This window comes from Zosterops lateralis, assembly GCF_965231275.1.
Source record: "Zosterops lateralis genome assembly, chromosome: 30".
NCBI lineage: Eukaryota > Metazoa > Chordata > Aves > Passeriformes > Zosteropidae > Zosterops > Zosterops lateralis.
Window position 1 is genome coordinate 5,893,292 of NC_139790.1, and position 16,260 is coordinate 5,909,551.

Sequence of the window (16,260 nt, forward strand, 5' to 3'; positions counted from 1 at the left end):
CGTGGTCACGGGGGGCGGGGCTGAGATTTTGGACGGGAGATGAGACCCCCGTGAGAACAGGAACACCCCTGACGGGATAGGACAGGCCTGGGGGCAGGGATGGGGGACAATCCCTCGGGCCCTGGGTATGGGACACCCCTGGGGGACAGGGACACTCTGGGGGGAATAGGGGAATCCTGGGGGCAGTGGGGCACTCCTGGGGGAACAGGAACAATATCCCAGGAGCGATGGGAACAGCGCAGCCCCCGGGGCAACAGGGACAACCCCCAGGGGGACAGGCACAATGTCCCCAGGGGCCGTGGGGATGAGACACCTTGGGATTGGGGGGGAGCCGGGGATACCCTGGAGGTGACAGGGACACTCCATGGGGGACAGGGATGATGTCCCTAGGATCATGAGGATGGGACACTCCTAAAAGAATGGGGGCGATGAGCCCTCCTGAGGGATGGAGACGGATGCCCCTGGGGCCTTGGGGACAGGACACCCCAGGGGTACAGGGATGGTGTCCTGTGGGCCATGGGGCTGGGACACACCCGAGGTCATAGAGCCCGTGTCCCTGCAGACTTTGGGACAAGGCCAGCCCAAGACACTGCTGAGTGACATCCCTGCGGCAATGGGTACAGAAGGCTATGGGGGGAGATGACACTTAGCGCTTAGCGGCACAGGGACAGCCCCGGAGGGACAGGGACAGTCCTCAGAGAAAAGGGTCAATGTCTCCAGGACTATGGGACACCCACAGAGGGGTGGAGACAGCTCTGGGGGAACAGGGACAGCCCCCCCGCCTTCTCTGCCTCAGTTTCCCCTCCCCTTGCTGCTTACTCATCCCTATCGATCCCACCGGAGGCGGGGGGACACAACCTTTTTTTCACCCAGTTTTGAGGCCCACTCTGGTTTGACACCCCTGGCTGTGAACCCAGCACCCACGGGTGCTGCAGGGAGCAGGGGTAGCGCCCCTGCCCACCCAACACCCAACTTTCTTTGGGAAACTGAAAATAAAATATAGGAAAGCAGCGCCGGGGGGGCGGGGGGGCCAGGGGGTGGGCGCGTGCCAAGGGGGGAGGAGGAGGAGGAGGAGGAGGAGGAGGAGAAGGAGAAGGGCAGGACAGCCGGACACGGGCAGCGGGTGCAGCACCCGCCCCGCGCTCCCCAGCACCCAGCACCGCACCCCCGCAGACTTTGGGGGAGGGGAGCCCCCAGTCCCCCCCCCGGGGCCATGGGCATCCAAGGCATGGAGCTGTGTGCCGTGGCCGTTGTCATCCTCCTCTTCATCGCTGTCCTCAAGCAGTTCGGCATCCTGGAACCCATCTCTGTAGAAGGTACCCCTCCCTTAACCTTAATTAATCCTAGTTATTTAATTAAATTACTTCTTACCCACCCATCCCCGGGTGTCCTTGTCCCTCCTCCCAGTGCTAAATGACCTGTTGGCCTCTAATTGGTCCCTGTGGAGTTGAACCAGCTGGTTTTGGGGTTCCCCCTCAGGACGGTTTGGGGTGAAGGCTGAGGATTTGAGACTGCGGGGGGAAACCAGGCAGAGCCCCCAACCCCCCCCCCCAGCAGTGTCATGGCCAAGCCATGCTCCAGCCTTCCCCAAGGGGCTGTGCTGTTGCCAGCAGCCCCCTAAACACCTGGGAGGGTGGGGACCCTCACCCCAGATACCTCCCTCTCCTCACACGGCTCCTGCACCCTGTTAACTCCCAGGAGCAGATAGCAGGGACCTCCAGTAACCCCCAAACCTTCCCAAGGTAGGCTGAGAGGACTCGGAGCTGGTGCTGACCCCCAATATACTCCCCAAGGTGGGGTGCTGGGGGGCTTGACTCCCCCAAAACCTCCTGAGGAGGGACACAGGGAGACCCAAGTCCTGCATCAGCCCTTGAACCTCCCCTCAGAGGTTCCCCACTCCCACCCAAAGCCCCCTGTGTTGGGACATCATGGACCTCAAGTCCCCTGAGGCCCCTCACAGCAGGAGCTGGGAGTTCACCCCCCTCTGACAGTGCCAAGGAATTTTACAGGCTCCCAACCCAAAATTGCTGATACCCTGCTGTGCTGAGTGGCTCCACAGGGGCTTCCCAGGCTGAAATTATTAATGAACCATCATTTATTAATTACCTTCTGCTGGGCCGGGCTGGAGCAGCAGTGACTAAGAGGCGGCTCGGGAATATTCTGCTCCTTGGGAATGTGGGAAGCCCCTCAGCATCCAACACCCACGGTCTTCCAGGGTCCCAAGGGAGATCTGGGGTCCGCTGAGGCGCTGGGCAGTAGTTTTAGGGGGGTGGGGGTGGGTTTAGGAGTGAAGAGGCTGTTTCTAAGGGAGATTTTGCCCGGGGGTCTCTCCTGGAAGACAGCGGCGATGCTGATGTGGAGCTCCCGACAATCCGGCACCAACCCGAGGGGCTGGAGCAGCTGCTGGCTCGGACCAAGTTCACCAAGACAGAGCTTCAATCCCTCTACCGTGGCTTCAAGAACGTGAGTATGGGGTCCATTGCCCTGCCCCCCTAAATCCATGGGTCTCCATTTTCCTTGGGGTCATGGGCACTGCTCCCCTTCCCAGGAATGTCCCAGTGGCCTCGTGGATGAGGAAACCTTCACACTCATCTACTCACGGTTCTTCCCTCAAGGCGGTGAGTCGGGAGTGCCCAAACCCAGCAGGAGGGTCTGGGGGGGCCCATCCGGGAAAACTCCTGAGCCCAGTCCTGGGGGAGTCACCGTCCCCTTTCCCCCGCAGACGCCAGTTCCTACGCCCACTTCTTGTTTGACGCCTTCGACGCCGACCGCAACGGGGCTCTCTGCTTCCAGGTGGGAATTCCTAGTGGGAACAGTTGTGTCAGCACCGTGATTCATCACATCTTCCCCCTCCTCCTTCTCCTCTTCCCCCTTACAGGCTGTGGCCAAACTCTTTCTCGCAGGTGCCGGGTGCACAGCAGTGGGGGGTAAAAATAACAGGATCAATAGGGAATGAAATCCCTCGGGCACCCCAGGATCGATGTGGCAGCGGGAGGGAGGGGCAGGGGTGAGGGTCCCTCCCCACTCATGGCCACGAGCCTTCCGGCAGGATTTCGCAGTGGGACTCTCAGTGCTGCTGCGGGGGACGGAGCAGCAGAAGCTGAAGTGGACATTTGACCTCTACGACGTGAATAAGGACGGCTGCGTCACCAAGGAGGTGACAGTGGGAAACACTGGGGGGCTGGTGGGGGTGGGGGGGGACACACTCAGACGGGGTCCTGCCAGCGCCCTGTGTCCCCTAGGACATGCTGGAGATCATGAAATCCATCTATGCCATGATGGGCCACTGCACCGAGCCCGCCCTGGGGGCCAGCGCACCGGCCCAGCACGTGGAGCTGTTCTTCCAGGTGAGACTGTCCCCACTGTCACCTCCTGGGGGCACTCTGCGGCCAGGGGTGGCCCCGCTGAGCCCTGGCCACTCCCTTGCAGAAGATGGACAGGAACAGGGACGGCGTGGTGACCTTCGAGGAGTTTCTGGCCACGTGCCAGGAGGTGAGGGGATCTGGGGGACACCATCCTCCTCCTCTTCGTCCCGTCCCAAAATGACGTGCTGGGGACATCAGGAGAGAGAAGGACAAAGAGGTCACCCCGGGAGGGATGGGAGTGGGACAGGAGAGGAGGGACAGGAGGAGAGACACGGGAGTCAGAGCTGGGAGAGGGATGCAGGGCAGACAGCAGGATTGTGATGGGAAGTGTGGGATGCAGAGAACAGGGGGTGGGGACAGGATGAGGGAGATGGCGAAAGGGTGAGAAGGGAGCTGGGAGGTGGGGACACGAGGTCTCTGATCTCTCCTTCCCAGGACAAGGACATCATGAGCTCCATGCAGATCTTCCACAACGTGCTCTAGACCCTGTCCCGCCCCGGAGATTTTCTACTATGTCAGACAAACAAGAAGTTCAAAGTCAGGAGAAATCCAGCATGTGGCTCCTGGAGATGGGATAAGACAAGGATGACATGTCCACTAGAGCCCCTGGGCTTGGTGCTGCCACCTGCCAGACAGACCCATTTTGGGAAGCTCAGCCTCCCCTCGACACCGACTCCCCCCCTTGGCGGTGCAGGGACCTGACACAGCACAAACCTGACCCCAGAGCTCCCTGGGGTGGGGGCCCCCGGGACATGGGGATTGCCTGGGGCCTAAGGGACCCGCCGAGATGGGACACCCCAGGGCAAGGATCGCCCGGGATGTGGGGGCCCTCTGGGTGGGGATCTCCATATCACAACCATGAAATGGAGCCCTCAAACACCAACCAAAAGCACACAGTCCCTCCTCCCCGCAACACTCAGGGGAACCACCATGAAACGCCCTCTCGCAAGAGAGTGGAGAGGGGCGGATTTTATAAATAAACCAAATAGTGATGATTTAGGGGTGAAATGGAGTCAAAAGGGACGTAAGAGACGCACAGTGTCTCGGTCCCTGTCCTGCTCTCTGTCCCTGCCTGTGTCTCAGTCGCCCCTCCCAGTTCCTGTTCCGTTCCTAGTCCTTTTCCCTGTACCTCTTCCAGTCCCTGTCCTTGTCCGGCTAGCAGTCCCAACTCCCGTGCCTCTCCTATTCCCTGTCCCATTCCCATCTCTCAGTTCCATTCTCATTCCCGTTCCCATTCCCATGGCTACGCCCCTCAGCCCTCTCCTCTCACTGGCTCTCGTTGGATGTTTGGCCCCACCCTGCGCGCTCCCATTGGACGGCCTCAGGGGGGCGGGGTTTCGGCGCGGCGACCTTGAGGCAGGCAGGGTGACACGTGACGTGGGTGGTGCCGGGGCTCGCAGCGCTCCCTAGCGGAGGGAGGGAACAGCCGTGTGTGAGATCCCCGGGACCCCAGGATGGTGGGGGGATTTCTGAGAATGAGGGAGTCCTCTGGGTCGGGGCTGGGGTGATATCCCTTGGATCGGGGGCATTCCCAAGATCGGGGCTGTGTAGGATAAATGTGGAGATCCCTGGGATCGAAGCTGTGCGGAACTCGGGGTGAGGGGAATATGGGGTCGGTGGAGAATCCCACGGAGCCGGGGGATTCCTTGGGACTGAATGGGCGAAAAATGGGGAGGATCTCCCGAGTCTGGGTTTGTGCAGGATATGGGGAATCCCTATGATTGGGCCGAGCGGAATCGGGGTGAGGGGAATGTCCTCAGAGATCGCAGCGGTGCGGATTCAGGACGGCATCCCCTGAGACTGGGGGGATTCTGGGGATCGCGACTCTGTGGGGTTGGGGGAGCGACCCTCGAGCACTGGGGTTGCATGAGATCCGCCGGGATCGGGGCTAGAAGGTATCGGGTGGAGGGATCCCCCCGAGTGCCGGGATTCATCCCGAGCCGGGGCGGATCTGCTGTCCCGGGCCCCTCCGGCGGGATCCCGAGCTCCGCTGCCGCAGGGGATGCGCATGGCGTTGCGGCTGGTGCGGTTCCGGGGAGCCGCGGGCGGGAGGCCCCGGCTCGGGCTGGAGGAGGCGCCTGGGGGGAACCTGGTGGATCTGAACGCGGCGGAGCCGGAGCTGCCCCGATCGATGCGAGAATTCCTGGAGATCGGTCCCCGCGGGCTGGCGCTCGCCCAGAGGTGGGTGAGGCCAAGGATGGGTCCCAAATGTGGGTGATCCCCAAGGGTGGGTGCTGCAAAAGCCGGCTTCCCCCCAGGGGTGGGTCCTCCAAAAGGAGAGGGAACCCCGAAAGGGGTATCCTGATGGATCCCCACAGGAGTGTCCACCCAAATCTGTATGCTGCATTGGATGACCCCGAAGTGGGTTATGGTTACCCCCAACAGCTGGCCCCCCCAAAAGGTGGGCACTCCAAATCATGGGCAACCCCCAAAGATGCGTGACCTCCAAGAGTGGCTGACCCCAACAAGTGGGTCCCCTCAGCTGTAGAGATCCCCAAAAGGAGAGTCCCTGAAATATAGCTGACCCTTATGAATGACCCCCCAAAAGTGTGTCTCCTGAGAAATGGGTACCCCAAAATGTGGGTGATCCCAAGGGTGGATCTGTCCCCATAGAGCACTGGAGTCAGGGCAACACCGGGTGCTCCGGGAGACTGCGCAGCTGCTGGCACCCGTGGGGGACCCCGAGAAGGTGATCTGTGTGGGGCTCAACTACCACGACCACTGTCAGGAGCAGGGCGTGAAGGTCCCCAAGGAGCCGCTCATCTTCAGCAAGTTCCCCAGCAGCATCACCGGCCCCTTCGATGACATCGTGCACCCCCAGGACACCAGCGTGGGTACCCTGGTTCCCACCTCCACAGGTCCCCAGGGGAATGGCCCTCCCAGCTCCCCTTCTGTTCCCACAGGAGCTAGACTGGGAGGTGGAGTTGGCTGCCATCATTGGGAAGAGGGGGCGACACATTGAGGTACCCCCTGCCCTGGCCCCTGCCTCACTTGGGGGTCTGTGGGAATGTCCCCCTGTAAGCAGGTTCCTGCTGTCCCCAGGAAGCAGCGGCACTGGAGCACGTGCTGGGCTTCACTGTGGCCAATGACGTGAGCGCTCGCGACTGGCAGATGCGGCGAAACGGGCGGCAGTGGCTGCTGGGGAAAACCTTTGACACCTTCTGTCCCCTGGGGCCAGCCATTGTCACCAGGGCGGCGGTGGCAGGTGGGACAGGGATGGAATAGGCACAGAATAGGGATGGGACAAGAACAGGACAGCGATGGGATGGGGACAGGACACAGATAGGATGAGAACATGACAGGGAGAAGACAGGGATAGGATGGCAACTCTTTCTCAGCTGCCACTGGTGCCATCACAGCCCCATGTTACCTCCCACAGATGTCCACAACCTGTGGATCCGCTGCAGCGTCAATGGGCACCAGATGCAGGACAGCAACACCCGCCACCTCATCTTTGGGGTGCCCACCCTTGTTGCCTGGGTGTCCCGGTAGGAAAGGGGTGGGGGGCTGGGGACCCCAAAGCCGAGGGGCCATGGCTAACACTTCATGTGCCCCCAGGTTTGTGACACTGGTCCCTGGGGACATCCTGCTGACAGGGACCCCTGCAGGAGTGGGTGTCTTTCGGAAACCACCCATATTCCTTAAGGTGAGGGGGAATGGGGGCTCACTTGGGGCTGGGGTGTGAGTGGGGACAGAGTGGACCCCACTGGGGGCAGATGCCACCATGTTCCCCCTTGCAGCGCGGTGATGAGGTGCAGTGTGAGATTGAGGAGCTGGGCACCATTTGCAACCGGGTGGTCTGATGGTGGAGAGATGCCCCAGATCCCACCTTCCCGCAACGGGGTCAATAAATCCATGAGCGATTGGGTCATTGTGCCCTGTTTATTGGGTCTGGGGGGCTACAGCTGGGTGAACTGGTGGATAAAGGCTCCCAGCTTCTCCCGGTTGGAAGCAGACTGGAAAGGCTGGGAGAGCTGCAGAAGGAGTCCAGTGGGGGTCTGCAGCTCCTCCAGCACCTGGGGGGAACAGAGAGGTCAGGAGGGGAGAGAGGGGGCAGCAAATGTTGGGAGAGTGGGGGAGCTGTTTTTACCCCCATGTTCTTGAAACTCTGCAGGCAGCTCAGGGCCAGACTCCTGTCGGGATACCCTGTGCGGAGAGAGAACCTGAGGGAACCCCCAAATGCCACCTCTCAAGAACCCTTAGCCTGTCTTAGGGGTCACTGACCCCTCAAAGCAAGACCCTCCCCCCCTTGACTCACCATCCTCATCCTCGGCCAGGAATTGCAGCAGCGACTCCACATAGTCTGCCTCTGCAATGGGGAAGGGTGTCAGAGTCCACCTCCTGGGGGCTGCAGCCATGCCTCGCTGGCTGCAGGGAGTCCAAAGGGGGACTGCTTTGGGGGGTCCTACCGGGCTGGGGCCAGGGGGTTTGCTCCAGGAATTGCACAGCCTGGCCGTAGGTGTGCAGGATGGGGCTCAGGAGGCGGCAGAGGAAGAGAAGGAATCCAGGGAAGCCCTGGGGCTCGCTGAGCTGTGGGGGATTCACAGCCAGATTTGGGGGAGACTATCCTCCCCCCAGCCCAGGGGGGCAGTGGGGGAACCCCCCAGTACCTTGTAGCATTGCTTGGGGACCCCATGCTCGCTGTCACTGTCGCTGTCATCAGTGAAGGACCCCAAGGAACATCCCCACAAGTGCCGGCGGGTCACATCACAACCCCCACGCTCACTCTCTGGCTACGGGGACAACAGGCTGTCACCTCACCTCGAAGCCACCTCCTGTGCCCCAGGAAAGGTCTTGGGATGTCACCCACCTCCTCCTCCTCCAGCAGCCCCCCAAGGATGAGCTTGTCCAGGATATCCAGGCTGTGGCAGTCATTAGGCTGACAGGGCTGGGGATAGAGGAAAAAGGGTGACAGGCCACCCATGTCCCCACCTGGAGCCCCAGAAGTGTTGGGGATGACAGGCCACTCCATGTCCCCACCTGGAGCCCCAGCAGGGTCAGGGGCAGCAGCTGCAGCAGCTCCAGGATCTTGCGGAGCAGCTCGTCCCGGCTCAGCACGATCTTGGTGAGGCTGGAGGGTGGACCTAGGATTGGCAGCACTTCCAGCAGCAGGGCACGGATGGCACAGGCTGATGGGACAGGGGTGTCACCAGCCCTAGAGTCACCAAATACCCCAGCATCCCCAATCCCTAGTGTCCCCAACTTCCCCAGTGCCCCATACCTCTGCAATCCCCAATTACCCCCATTCCCCAGTGTGAATAATCCCCTGCATCTCCAATTTCCCCAGTACCACTTAACCTGGTGACACTGAATCCCCCAATATCATCAACCTCCCTAGCATCACCGATTCCTGGTGTCCTAAATCCCAATGTCATTGACACCCACAATACAAACAATACTCCTGGTATTCTCCCAACTGCAGCCATCACCCATTCCCAGTATCACTAATTCCTCCAGTGCCTCTAAGCCCTGGTGTCACTGATTCCCATGGCATCCCTGCTCCCTGGTGCCACCAGTGTCACCCTGTCCCCACTCCCTGGTGACCCCACTCACCACCCACAGCCTCCCCGGCCAGGTGGTGCTGGACACCCCCTGCCAACCACCCCAGCCGTGCCCGGGCCGAGGCCTCAGGGAGCCCCAGAGCAGTCCTGGGGGGCCGCAGCGGGTGCAGGGCCAGGAGTGGCTGCAGCTGCTGCAGGCTGTGCCCCACCAGTGCCCGCAGCTGCCCTGAGAACCCCACAGCCCGGCCCCGCAGCAGGAGCTGCTCCAGCAGCGCTGAGAAATCCCACATCAGTTGGGGCAGCAGCACGACCTGGGGAAACACAGGGGGATTCTGCTGGGAGTGCTGCTCTGAGGGAAAGAGAGGGTGATTCCCACAGGAAATGCTACTCTGAGAAGGGATAAGTCCCATTAGGACTACTACTCCCTGTTAAAGGAGGGTGATTCCCACTGGGCATTGCTGCTTTATGGGGAAGGGGGAGTCCTGCTGGGAATGCTGTTCTGAGGAAAGGGAGAGATGGAAAACAGCCCACCTCCTGGTGCCTGTGGAGCAGTAGCGCCGCAGTGATTCCCACAGCTGTGATGGCAGAGCAGGCACTGGAATCTGCAGTGGGAGAGAGAGATTTGTTATGTGGGGGGGGATTATCTTCCACAGCACTCCTGAGCAGGGAATGCCATCCCCAAGGGATGCAGGGACCCCTTAGCCCCCTCACCACTCAGTGCATGCAGCCCCAGCGCCGTCACCAAAATCTCCTCTTCAGTCCCCAAATTGGGACTCAAAGTTCCCACAGTCCCAACATCCAGCGGGCTGGGAAGTCAGGATTAGAGGGGTGAGGAGAGAAGCCAGGAGCAGAGATCCAAGGGGAAACACTGCCCAGGACTCAGCTCCTCACCGCCTGCCCAGGATGGCGGGAAGCAGCAACTGCTCTGGACGATCCCCTGTGAGGATTGGCCTGACAAGGTTGTTGTCCACGAATTCCTGGGAATGAGGATGAAGGAGCATGTGGGTGCTCACAGCCTTCAGTACCATAAGCTCATTTGATCCCTGTATCCCCAGGGCTGGAAACACAGATTTCCCCAGGATGGATTCACTCAATCACTCCAGACACCTCAAACCCCACCAACAGCCCAGGAATAGTCTCCCAGTGCTGGGATGGATCCAGGGGGATCCACAGCTGCCATACCCGTAAGGAGAAGGGCTGAGAGAAATCCACCTGGGCACATCCACGGTGCCAGCAAAGGACCTGGAAGGCTGCCCAGAGACATGTGCCAATCCCGAGGGGCTGAGGGGGCTGACAAGAGATGGTATTGAGAGATTAACGGCAGATTTGGGGGGATGCCACTCCCCAGGGATGCTCCCAGAGATCTGGGGTGATGCTTCTCCCTAGGGATCTTCCCAGAGATTTAGGAGAACAGTGCTTCCTAGAGGTTTTGGGGAACACTGATCCCCAGGGACAGTGCCAGTGATTTGTTGGAGCAGCAGTGATCCCCCGACCCTCTCTCACCGCTCCATCCTGCTCCACTCTGCCAGGAGCCACATCATAGGCAATTCTCACTGGGACGACAAGGACATCAGGCACAGCTCCATCTTGGAGCGCCCGAAGCACGCGGAGCAGCCAGCACCGGGCAGGGTCTGCCAGCCGCAGGGAAGCCAGGGGCTCCTCCAGGAAGAGGATGAGGGGCTGGTGGCTCTGCAGCACCTCCTGGATATACTGGGGAAAAACTGGGAGTACTGGGAGCTGCCAGCACCTCCTCAAGTGCTCCAGAGAGATTTTTCAGCCCAAACTGCACTTACCGCATCCAGCACAGCCCCTGGGAGCCCCTCATCCCGGTCACTCAATGTCTGTGCCATTCCTGAAGGCAGGAAAATCCCTCCCAGGCGTTGGAGCAGGGATCTGGAGAGGGAAGAACATCGTGGGCAACTACTGCATCCCCTTGGATCCTCTGGGAACATCTCACAGCGCTGCCTTACCGGAGGCAAGGGCTGGGCCAGGTGCCCACCGTCACCCTGGGCAGCCCAATCCCCTGGGAAAGGAGGACAAAGGACAGGAGTGGCCCATCCACCTGGGACTGGTGGCTGCACAGGAACACCAGCGGCACCTTGGGCTGCAAGCAAGGGATCCTGGGGTGAATTCCCAGCGTTCCAGGGGCTGAGAGTGCCTGGCCAGGCTCTGGCTGGGCTCCATACCGTCCTGGCAGCTCGCAGCACCATCTCCAGCTGCCCCCAGTGCAGCTGCACGCTCAGGAACAGACGGGTCAGGAGCTTGGGGAGCAGCCAGTGGCACAGCCTGTGGGAAAACTGGGAATGAGAAACTCTGCCATGGATGGGGCTTCCCCAAATCCCCAAAACTCTACCTGCCTCGGTTTCACCAGCCCACACCTGCTCAAAATTCTCACTTTTATCACGCAGGAAAGGTTGCATGTGATGAGACCTCTTCCTTTCCACTGGCAACCAGAGCTGCCATTGGGAATCCTGAATTCCCTCCATCTTCCTGTCCTGCCTTGGGATCCCCAAATGCTCTTATTCCATGGGGAATTTCTTATTCCCAGGGGAATACCTTCCCTTTAACGGCTCAAAAGTACTCTTTCTTCCCACTGGATCAGACAAGCAATGCAGCCCTGGATTCCCAGTTGTCAGTGCTGGGATGGGAAACGTAAAAGGAAAGGGAAAGTTTTCTCTGCTTCCCTCCTTCCTGCAAGGTTTGGATTTTGCCACTCCAGCTCCTCAAAAGGAATTGGAGGAATGGCCCAGGAGCTACAGAGGACCCCAGGGGCAGCCAGCCAAAGGATCTGTGTGCAGCTCCCAAAGGATCCCAAAATATCCCCCAAAGTATGCCAGCACATCTCCCAAAAGGATCCCAGAAAACCACCCAAGGGATCCATGCGCATTCCCCCAAAATCCCAGAATATCACCAAAAGTATCTATCCGTCACTCAGAGAATCCCAGAATTTTTCCCCAAAAGACCTCAGTAGCAGAGGGGAGAGTGGAGCCTGGATTTCCCCCAGGATCCGGCAGATCTCCTCCTTCCAGCACCGCTGGGATCCCTCATTCCCTCTGGATCTAGGGTCCTGGCTGGAGGCAGCATCCTGCACCCTGGGGAGAGGATGGTAGGGAGAAGCATCCCAGCACCCACGTGTTTGGGTCTAGAGAGCCTTATCCAACCTCGGATCCAGGGACCAAACAGGATCCCCAGGATTGGGGGCTGGTCCCTCCTGGGTGAGAATGATCCTAGGATGGCCCCAGCTGCTCCCACCCACCTCCTGCTGCTGCAGATCCGCATCAGGAGCTCCCTGGGGGTCTCTGCTGGAATTTTCCATTCCCAGGCTGCAAGGAATCCACAGACCCGCCGGACCAGCCAGCCTCGGAACCTGGAGGGGACACACAGTGACACCCTGGTGGGATGTCTGGAGGGGGCTTTATACCAGGATCAGAGCTCCCCAGACTGCCTCTTCGACAGATCCAGGACATTTCTCCCCACTTCAAGCTCGAAATGTTGAGGCACCGATAAATGATGTTTCAGGCTGCCCAGCAGGAAGGAAACCTGGAATTCAAACCTGGGATTCCCAAATCACAGAAATTTCCCAATCTATCCCTAAATCTGCACTGAAGGCAGAGTGGGAGGGAGTTTTGGGACATTCCAGAGTGCGCAGAAAGGGCTAGAGTGGGATAGGGGAACTGCAGTCCTTGTGATCCCAATGGATTCTTCCAAGAGTTTCAAAGCTGAAGCTGGGAACATTTGGAACTGAATGGAGGATAATGATCTGATTTGGGAAGAAAAAAAGCAAAAAATGAATAATCCAGGGATTGCTCCCTAAAGGGGAATGCAGCTAAAGCAATCTGGCACCTCAAAAATGAAAACACCCGGAAATGGCTCTGCGGCAGCTCCTACCCAGAGGAAAAGGGAGGATAACTGCAATTTTGCCTTTCTTAGTATTTTTCCTTCTACGAGGAAGTGGCTGTTTTCCTTTTTCCCTGTGAGCCAGAGAAAAGAACAACAGTCCACCTCCACATTCTTCTCACCAAGATTCCACTTGTTTTTGCTCAAACAAATGAAGGCATGACCCCCAATGCTCAATTCCATGACTAAAGCGCAGCCCAAGCCCTCGGACACGCCACTTCCAGCCTCCCAAGATTGATTAATGAGCTTGGTTTGCGATAATGAGGAACCGCGGAGGATGGAGAGAGATTCTCATGTGCATTTTGGTGAAATATGGGGGGAAAAGTGGTTTTCCAGGTGTTTTCTGCACAGAGCTTATCCATCCTCACCGCGTGTCTGTCTCCCTCACACGGCTGACATCGCGGAACCCGAGAGCAGCAAGATCCTCAGGATAGAATCCATCCTGGCAGGAAAAATGGGATCAATCTCTGCTAGTCCAGATCCTCAGCATCCCAGGATCCAGGATCCCAGACTCTCTTACCCAGCTCCTGGGGGTGCAGGTCTGGCAGCAGCGCCCTGAAACTGGGCGGTGGTATTTGCCCAGGAATGGGATGAAAACTTCCAGCTTTGGGCCTGAGTGGCTGATCCATGTTTGAATCTGAGGGATGAAAAAAAACGGGAAGGGGCATCTGGGAATGCCAAATATGGGTGGATACACTCCAAACCCCGCTCGTGATGTGGGGGTTTTCAATAATGCCAAGGAATAAAGGAATTTTAGCTGCAACAAGATGGTGGCACATTTTGGTGACTGTGTAGACCTGGATCAACCTGGATGCAGGGGAACCAGCCTGGTTGTGGGGGATCAGCACCCTGGCAGGATTGGGCACTGGGTTTTCTCTCTCTCTGACACAGAGATCCAGTGGGATCAGCTGGGAAATATAGGCCTGAAGGGGCTCAGTGGGATCTGGGGAGACCCTCATCAGCCCTTTCCACCCCACCTCCAGACTGAGGGGGTACCCTGAGACACTGAAATTCCAATTCTTTGGCCCCCAAATTGGGATCCCTCCCTTCTTTCTGAGAGGTGGGGTTAATAAATTTTATTTCCTAAAAAAAGAAGGGAGGGGGGAAAGCAAATTAGTTTTAAAATGCAGCTAGGGAAGAGGAAAAGAAAGAGGAAAATTAGGGGGTTTGGAGGGGATTCATGAGGGGCAGGCTGGTGGCACAGAGGGCTCCCTGTGGTGTCACATACCCTGGGGGGTGTCATGGCTGAGAGGACACCCTCAAACTGGGGAGAACTGGTGCTCCAGGGTCCTGGTAAAAATCCTGGAGACACAAACAGGTAAAAAGGGGAATTTTGGAAGATTTGGGACACAGAACAGGGGCAGGGAAAAGGGCCCCACATGTGCCCCACGGAGCCTGGAGGGACCTGGGGAGAGGGAGTAACACACCACAACTCCTATGAAATTGGGGGGTAACACCCCACAGGGAATTTGGGCGGGGGGGGGGCCGGCAGCACAGCCCACACTGACCCCTCACACTCTGCATCCCCTACAGGGTTTGAGGGAGGGCAACACGCCCCACACGGGCCCGCCAGCCCGACAGGCCTGAGGGGTGAGGGCAGCACGTGCCGCAAAGGCCCCACGGCCCCCATGGACCCTTTGGGTCACCCTCAGACTGGCCCACACCCCCCTTGGCCGGGAGGCGCTCAGCCACACCGTCCCTGAGGAGTTTCGAGGTTCACAGCCCCCCTGGCCCCCAGACCCCGGCCCCACTCACCGCAGACCCCGCGCTCGGCCCGGCCCGGCCCGGCTCCGCCCCCGGGCAGCCCGGCCGAAACCGGCCCGGCCTCTCCTGCCCGGCCCGAGACAGGCTCCGGCCCCACAGGCACCGGCGGGGTCCCCGTCACCCCGTGGCTCTGGTCCCTAACACTGCTGGGTACATCAGCCCCAGCCCCGCCGTGGGCTCCCGGCCCTTGCCCTGGCCCCTGTCCTACCCAGAGGCAGCAGCCCCCCAGCCCCCGTCCCCGGCCCAAACCGCCACCACCCCCGGTGCTATCAGCCTCATCACCGTCCCTAGCTCTATCCCTCCCACACCTCCGAACACAGGTGGCGGCAGCGGCCTGGAAACACCAAAAAGGACCCGATTCACCTGCGGAGGCGCCGAGGCCTTGCACCTCCGGGACCATAACTGGGACTGGGAGCGGTACCCGGGAGCTGCAATAAGGGAGCGCATGGCCAGGAGAAAAGGGAGAAAACAAAAGACAAAAAAACCACCAAAACCAACCCCGTCGTCCCCCCGTCCCCCCCCCCCCCCCAAAAAAAAAAAAAAAAACCAAAAAAACAACTACACCAAAAAACCCAAACAAAACTCACAAAAAAAGAAATCCCAAACAAAAAAACCCCAAAGAATCATCCCTCCCCCCCAAAAAAACCCAAATCCAAAAAAAAACCAAAACAAAACAAAAAAAAAAACCCAAAAAACACACAAACAAACAAACAAAAACCCAAACAAAAACCAAAACAACTCACACACCAAAAACAAAGGAAAAGAAAGAAAAAGGGACCCAACCCCCTCCAAACAGACTAGGAAAAGGGTGCCTCTTTCCCTCCTTTTTCTTGTCACTTTTTTCCCCCTCATCTTTTTCTTCCTCCTTTTTTCCTTATCCTTCCTATTTCTTTCTTGGTTTTTTCCCCTCCTTTTTTTCTTGTCTTTTTGCTTTTATTCTCCTTTTATACCATCCTTTCTTTTTCCCCTTTCTCTTGTCCTTTCTATTACCCCCTTATCCCAGAAACCACTCCCAAATGTGTTCCCACAGGTGCAAGACTCCCCCGACCTCCCCAAGAGGTGACACCTCCACCTCTTCTCATTCCTCTCTGGTCCCTGCATCCCACCTGCACTTCCCCCACTTCCTGGGACCTCCATCCCCCTGCATCTCCCTACCACCCCCATCCGCAACCCACATCTTTCTTCCCCCAAAACACCTGATAAAACACCTGAAAAGGATTCTCCCTTCCATTTCCACAATAATTCAAGATCAGGAGAGCAAACCCCAACTCCAGGCTCTTTTTTCTCCATTCATTTTATTTTTTTCCATCCAGGAGCATTACTAGCCCCCAGGAATCATTTCCCCCTCAGGGGGGCTGCGGCCAAAACGCTCCATTCTCCCCCAAGCTCCCAATTCTCTCCTCCAAACCCCTCATTTCTCTCCAGTTCTGGGCTTTGGGGGCTGCTTTCCCCCATTTTTATAGGACACTCCCAAGCGCTGGCTCTGAGCTGCTACCAGAGGGAATAACCCTTTCCCTCCTCCTTGGAGCTCTCAACCCTCATTTCATCCTCCACAGCACCTTTTTCACCCCAAAGTGAACTCTGGGCACCTTCAGTTTGCCTTTCCTTCCCCAGACATAAAGTCCAGTGGCAAACCCAAAACTCTCTTTTCCACCAGACCCCTCATCTCCCCCCTTTAATAACTTTTTTAGGTGCTGACACCCCACAGTGACCTGGTGGGGGGGGGGGGGGCG

General features: G+C 58.5%; 3 protein-coding genes across 7 annotated transcripts; 2 read left to right on the plus strand and 1 right to left on the minus strand.

Moving 5' to 3' along the window:
* Window positions 1-20: 20 nt before the first annotated feature.
* On the plus strand, window positions 21-4,505 carry LOC310920503 (calsenilin-like). Its single transcript, XM_083880526.1, has 9 exons — window positions 21-125; window positions 1,174-1,316; window positions 2,339-2,463; window positions 2,549-2,618; window positions 2,723-2,793; window positions 3,050-3,157; window positions 3,243-3,347; window positions 3,430-3,492; window positions 3,801-4,505. Exons 1-9 carry the CDS (start codon window positions 100-102, stop codon window positions 3,846-3,848), a joined length of 759 nt encoding a protein of 252 aa, XP_083736652.1. The 5' UTR covers window positions 21-99; the 3' UTR covers window positions 3,849-4,505.
* A 210-nt stretch (window positions 4,506-4,715) lies between these two features.
* On the plus strand, window positions 4,716-7,236 carry LOC310920502 (oxaloacetate tautomerase fahd2, mitochondrial-like). Of its 3 annotated transcripts, none has more exons than XM_083880524.1 (8): window positions 4,716-4,797; window positions 5,365-5,546; window positions 5,979-6,195; window positions 6,269-6,328; window positions 6,408-6,570; window positions 6,745-6,853; window positions 6,924-7,011; window positions 7,106-7,236. In XM_083880524.1, exons 2-8 carry the CDS (start codon window positions 5,368-5,370, stop codon window positions 7,166-7,168), a joined length of 879 nt encoding a protein of 292 aa, XP_083736650.1. In that variant the 5' UTR covers window positions 4,716-4,797; window positions 5,365-5,367; the 3' UTR covers window positions 7,169-7,236. The 3 variants fall into 3 exon arrangements, with proteins under 3 accessions (XP_083736650.1, XP_083736649.1, XP_083736651.1); XM_083880523.1 differs by having other exon boundaries at window positions 4,731-4,822; XM_083880525.1 differs by having other exon boundaries at window positions 4,753-4,793.
* On the minus strand, window positions 7,146-15,001 carry LOC310920489 (glycerol-3-phosphate acyltransferase 2, mitochondrial-like). Of its 3 annotated transcripts, none has more exons than XM_083880486.1 (22): window positions 14,891-15,001; window positions 13,992-14,065; window positions 13,284-13,400; window positions 13,132-13,205; window positions 12,123-12,233; window positions 11,830-11,958; window positions 11,053-11,152; window positions 10,837-10,970; window positions 10,660-10,759; window positions 10,370-10,576; window positions 10,049-10,156; window positions 9,758-9,843; window positions 9,578-9,672; window positions 9,398-9,468; window positions 8,919-9,177; window positions 8,346-8,494; window positions 8,176-8,253; window positions 7,976-8,098; window positions 7,775-7,895; window positions 7,624-7,674; window positions 7,456-7,511; window positions 7,146-7,381 (listed from the first exon to the last, which is right to left on the minus strand). In XM_083880486.1, the coding sequence occupies exons 1-22, from the start codon at window positions 14,925-14,927 to the stop codon at window positions 7,265-7,267; spliced, it is 2,397 nt and encodes a 798-aa protein (XP_083736612.1). In that variant the 5' UTR covers window positions 14,928-15,001; the 3' UTR covers window positions 7,146-7,264. The 3 variants fall into 3 exon arrangements, with proteins under 3 accessions (XP_083736612.1, XP_083736611.1, XP_083736613.1); XM_083880485.1 differs by having other exon boundaries at window positions 14,836-15,001; XM_083880487.1 differs by lacking the exon at window positions 14,891-15,001 and adding an exon at window positions 14,519-14,554.
* Between the last annotated feature and the right edge of the window lie 1,259 nt (window positions 15,002-16,260).

What these genes read in the sequence shown, in the direction of transcription:
- LOC310920503 (XM_083880526.1), top strand. Translation starts at nt 100, where the DNA reads ATGGGGGACAATCCCTCGGGCCCTGG. An exon ending in ACGGTTCTTCCCTCAAGGCG is followed by an intron (nt 2,619 to 2,722) that starts GTGAGTCGGGAG and finishes TTTCCCCCGCAG; the next exon opens with ACGCCAGTTCCTACGCCCAC. An exon ending in ACGTGGAGCTGTTCTTCCAG is followed by an intron (nt 3,348 to 3,429) that starts GTGAGACTGTCC and finishes ACTCCCTTGCAG; the next exon opens with AAGATGGACAGGAACAGGGA.
- LOC310920502 (XM_083880523.1), top strand. An exon ending in AGAGGGGGCGACACATTGAG is followed by an intron (nt 6,329 to 6,407) that starts GTACCCCCTGCC and finishes TGCTGTCCCCAG; the next exon opens with GAAGCAGCGGCACTGGAGCA. An exon ending in CTTGTTGCCTGGGTGTCCCG is followed by an intron (nt 6,854 to 6,923) that starts GTAGGAAAGGGG and finishes ATGTGCCCCCAG; the next exon opens with GTTTGTGACACTGGTCCCTG.
- LOC310920489 (XM_083880485.1), bottom strand. Translation starts at nt 14,974, where the DNA reads ATGCGCTCCCTTATTGCAGCTCCCGGGTACCGCTCCCAGTCCCAGTTA. An exon ending in TGCTGCGAGCTGCCAGGACG is followed by an intron (nt 10,971 to 11,052) that starts GTATGGAGCCCA and finishes CCTTGCTTGCAG; the next exon opens with CCCAAGGTGCCGCTGGTGTT. An exon ending in AGAGTTTCAAGAACATGGGG is followed by an intron (nt 7,382 to 7,455) that starts GTAAAAACAGCT and finishes TGTTCCCCCCAG; the next exon opens with GTGCTGGAGGAGCTGCAGAC.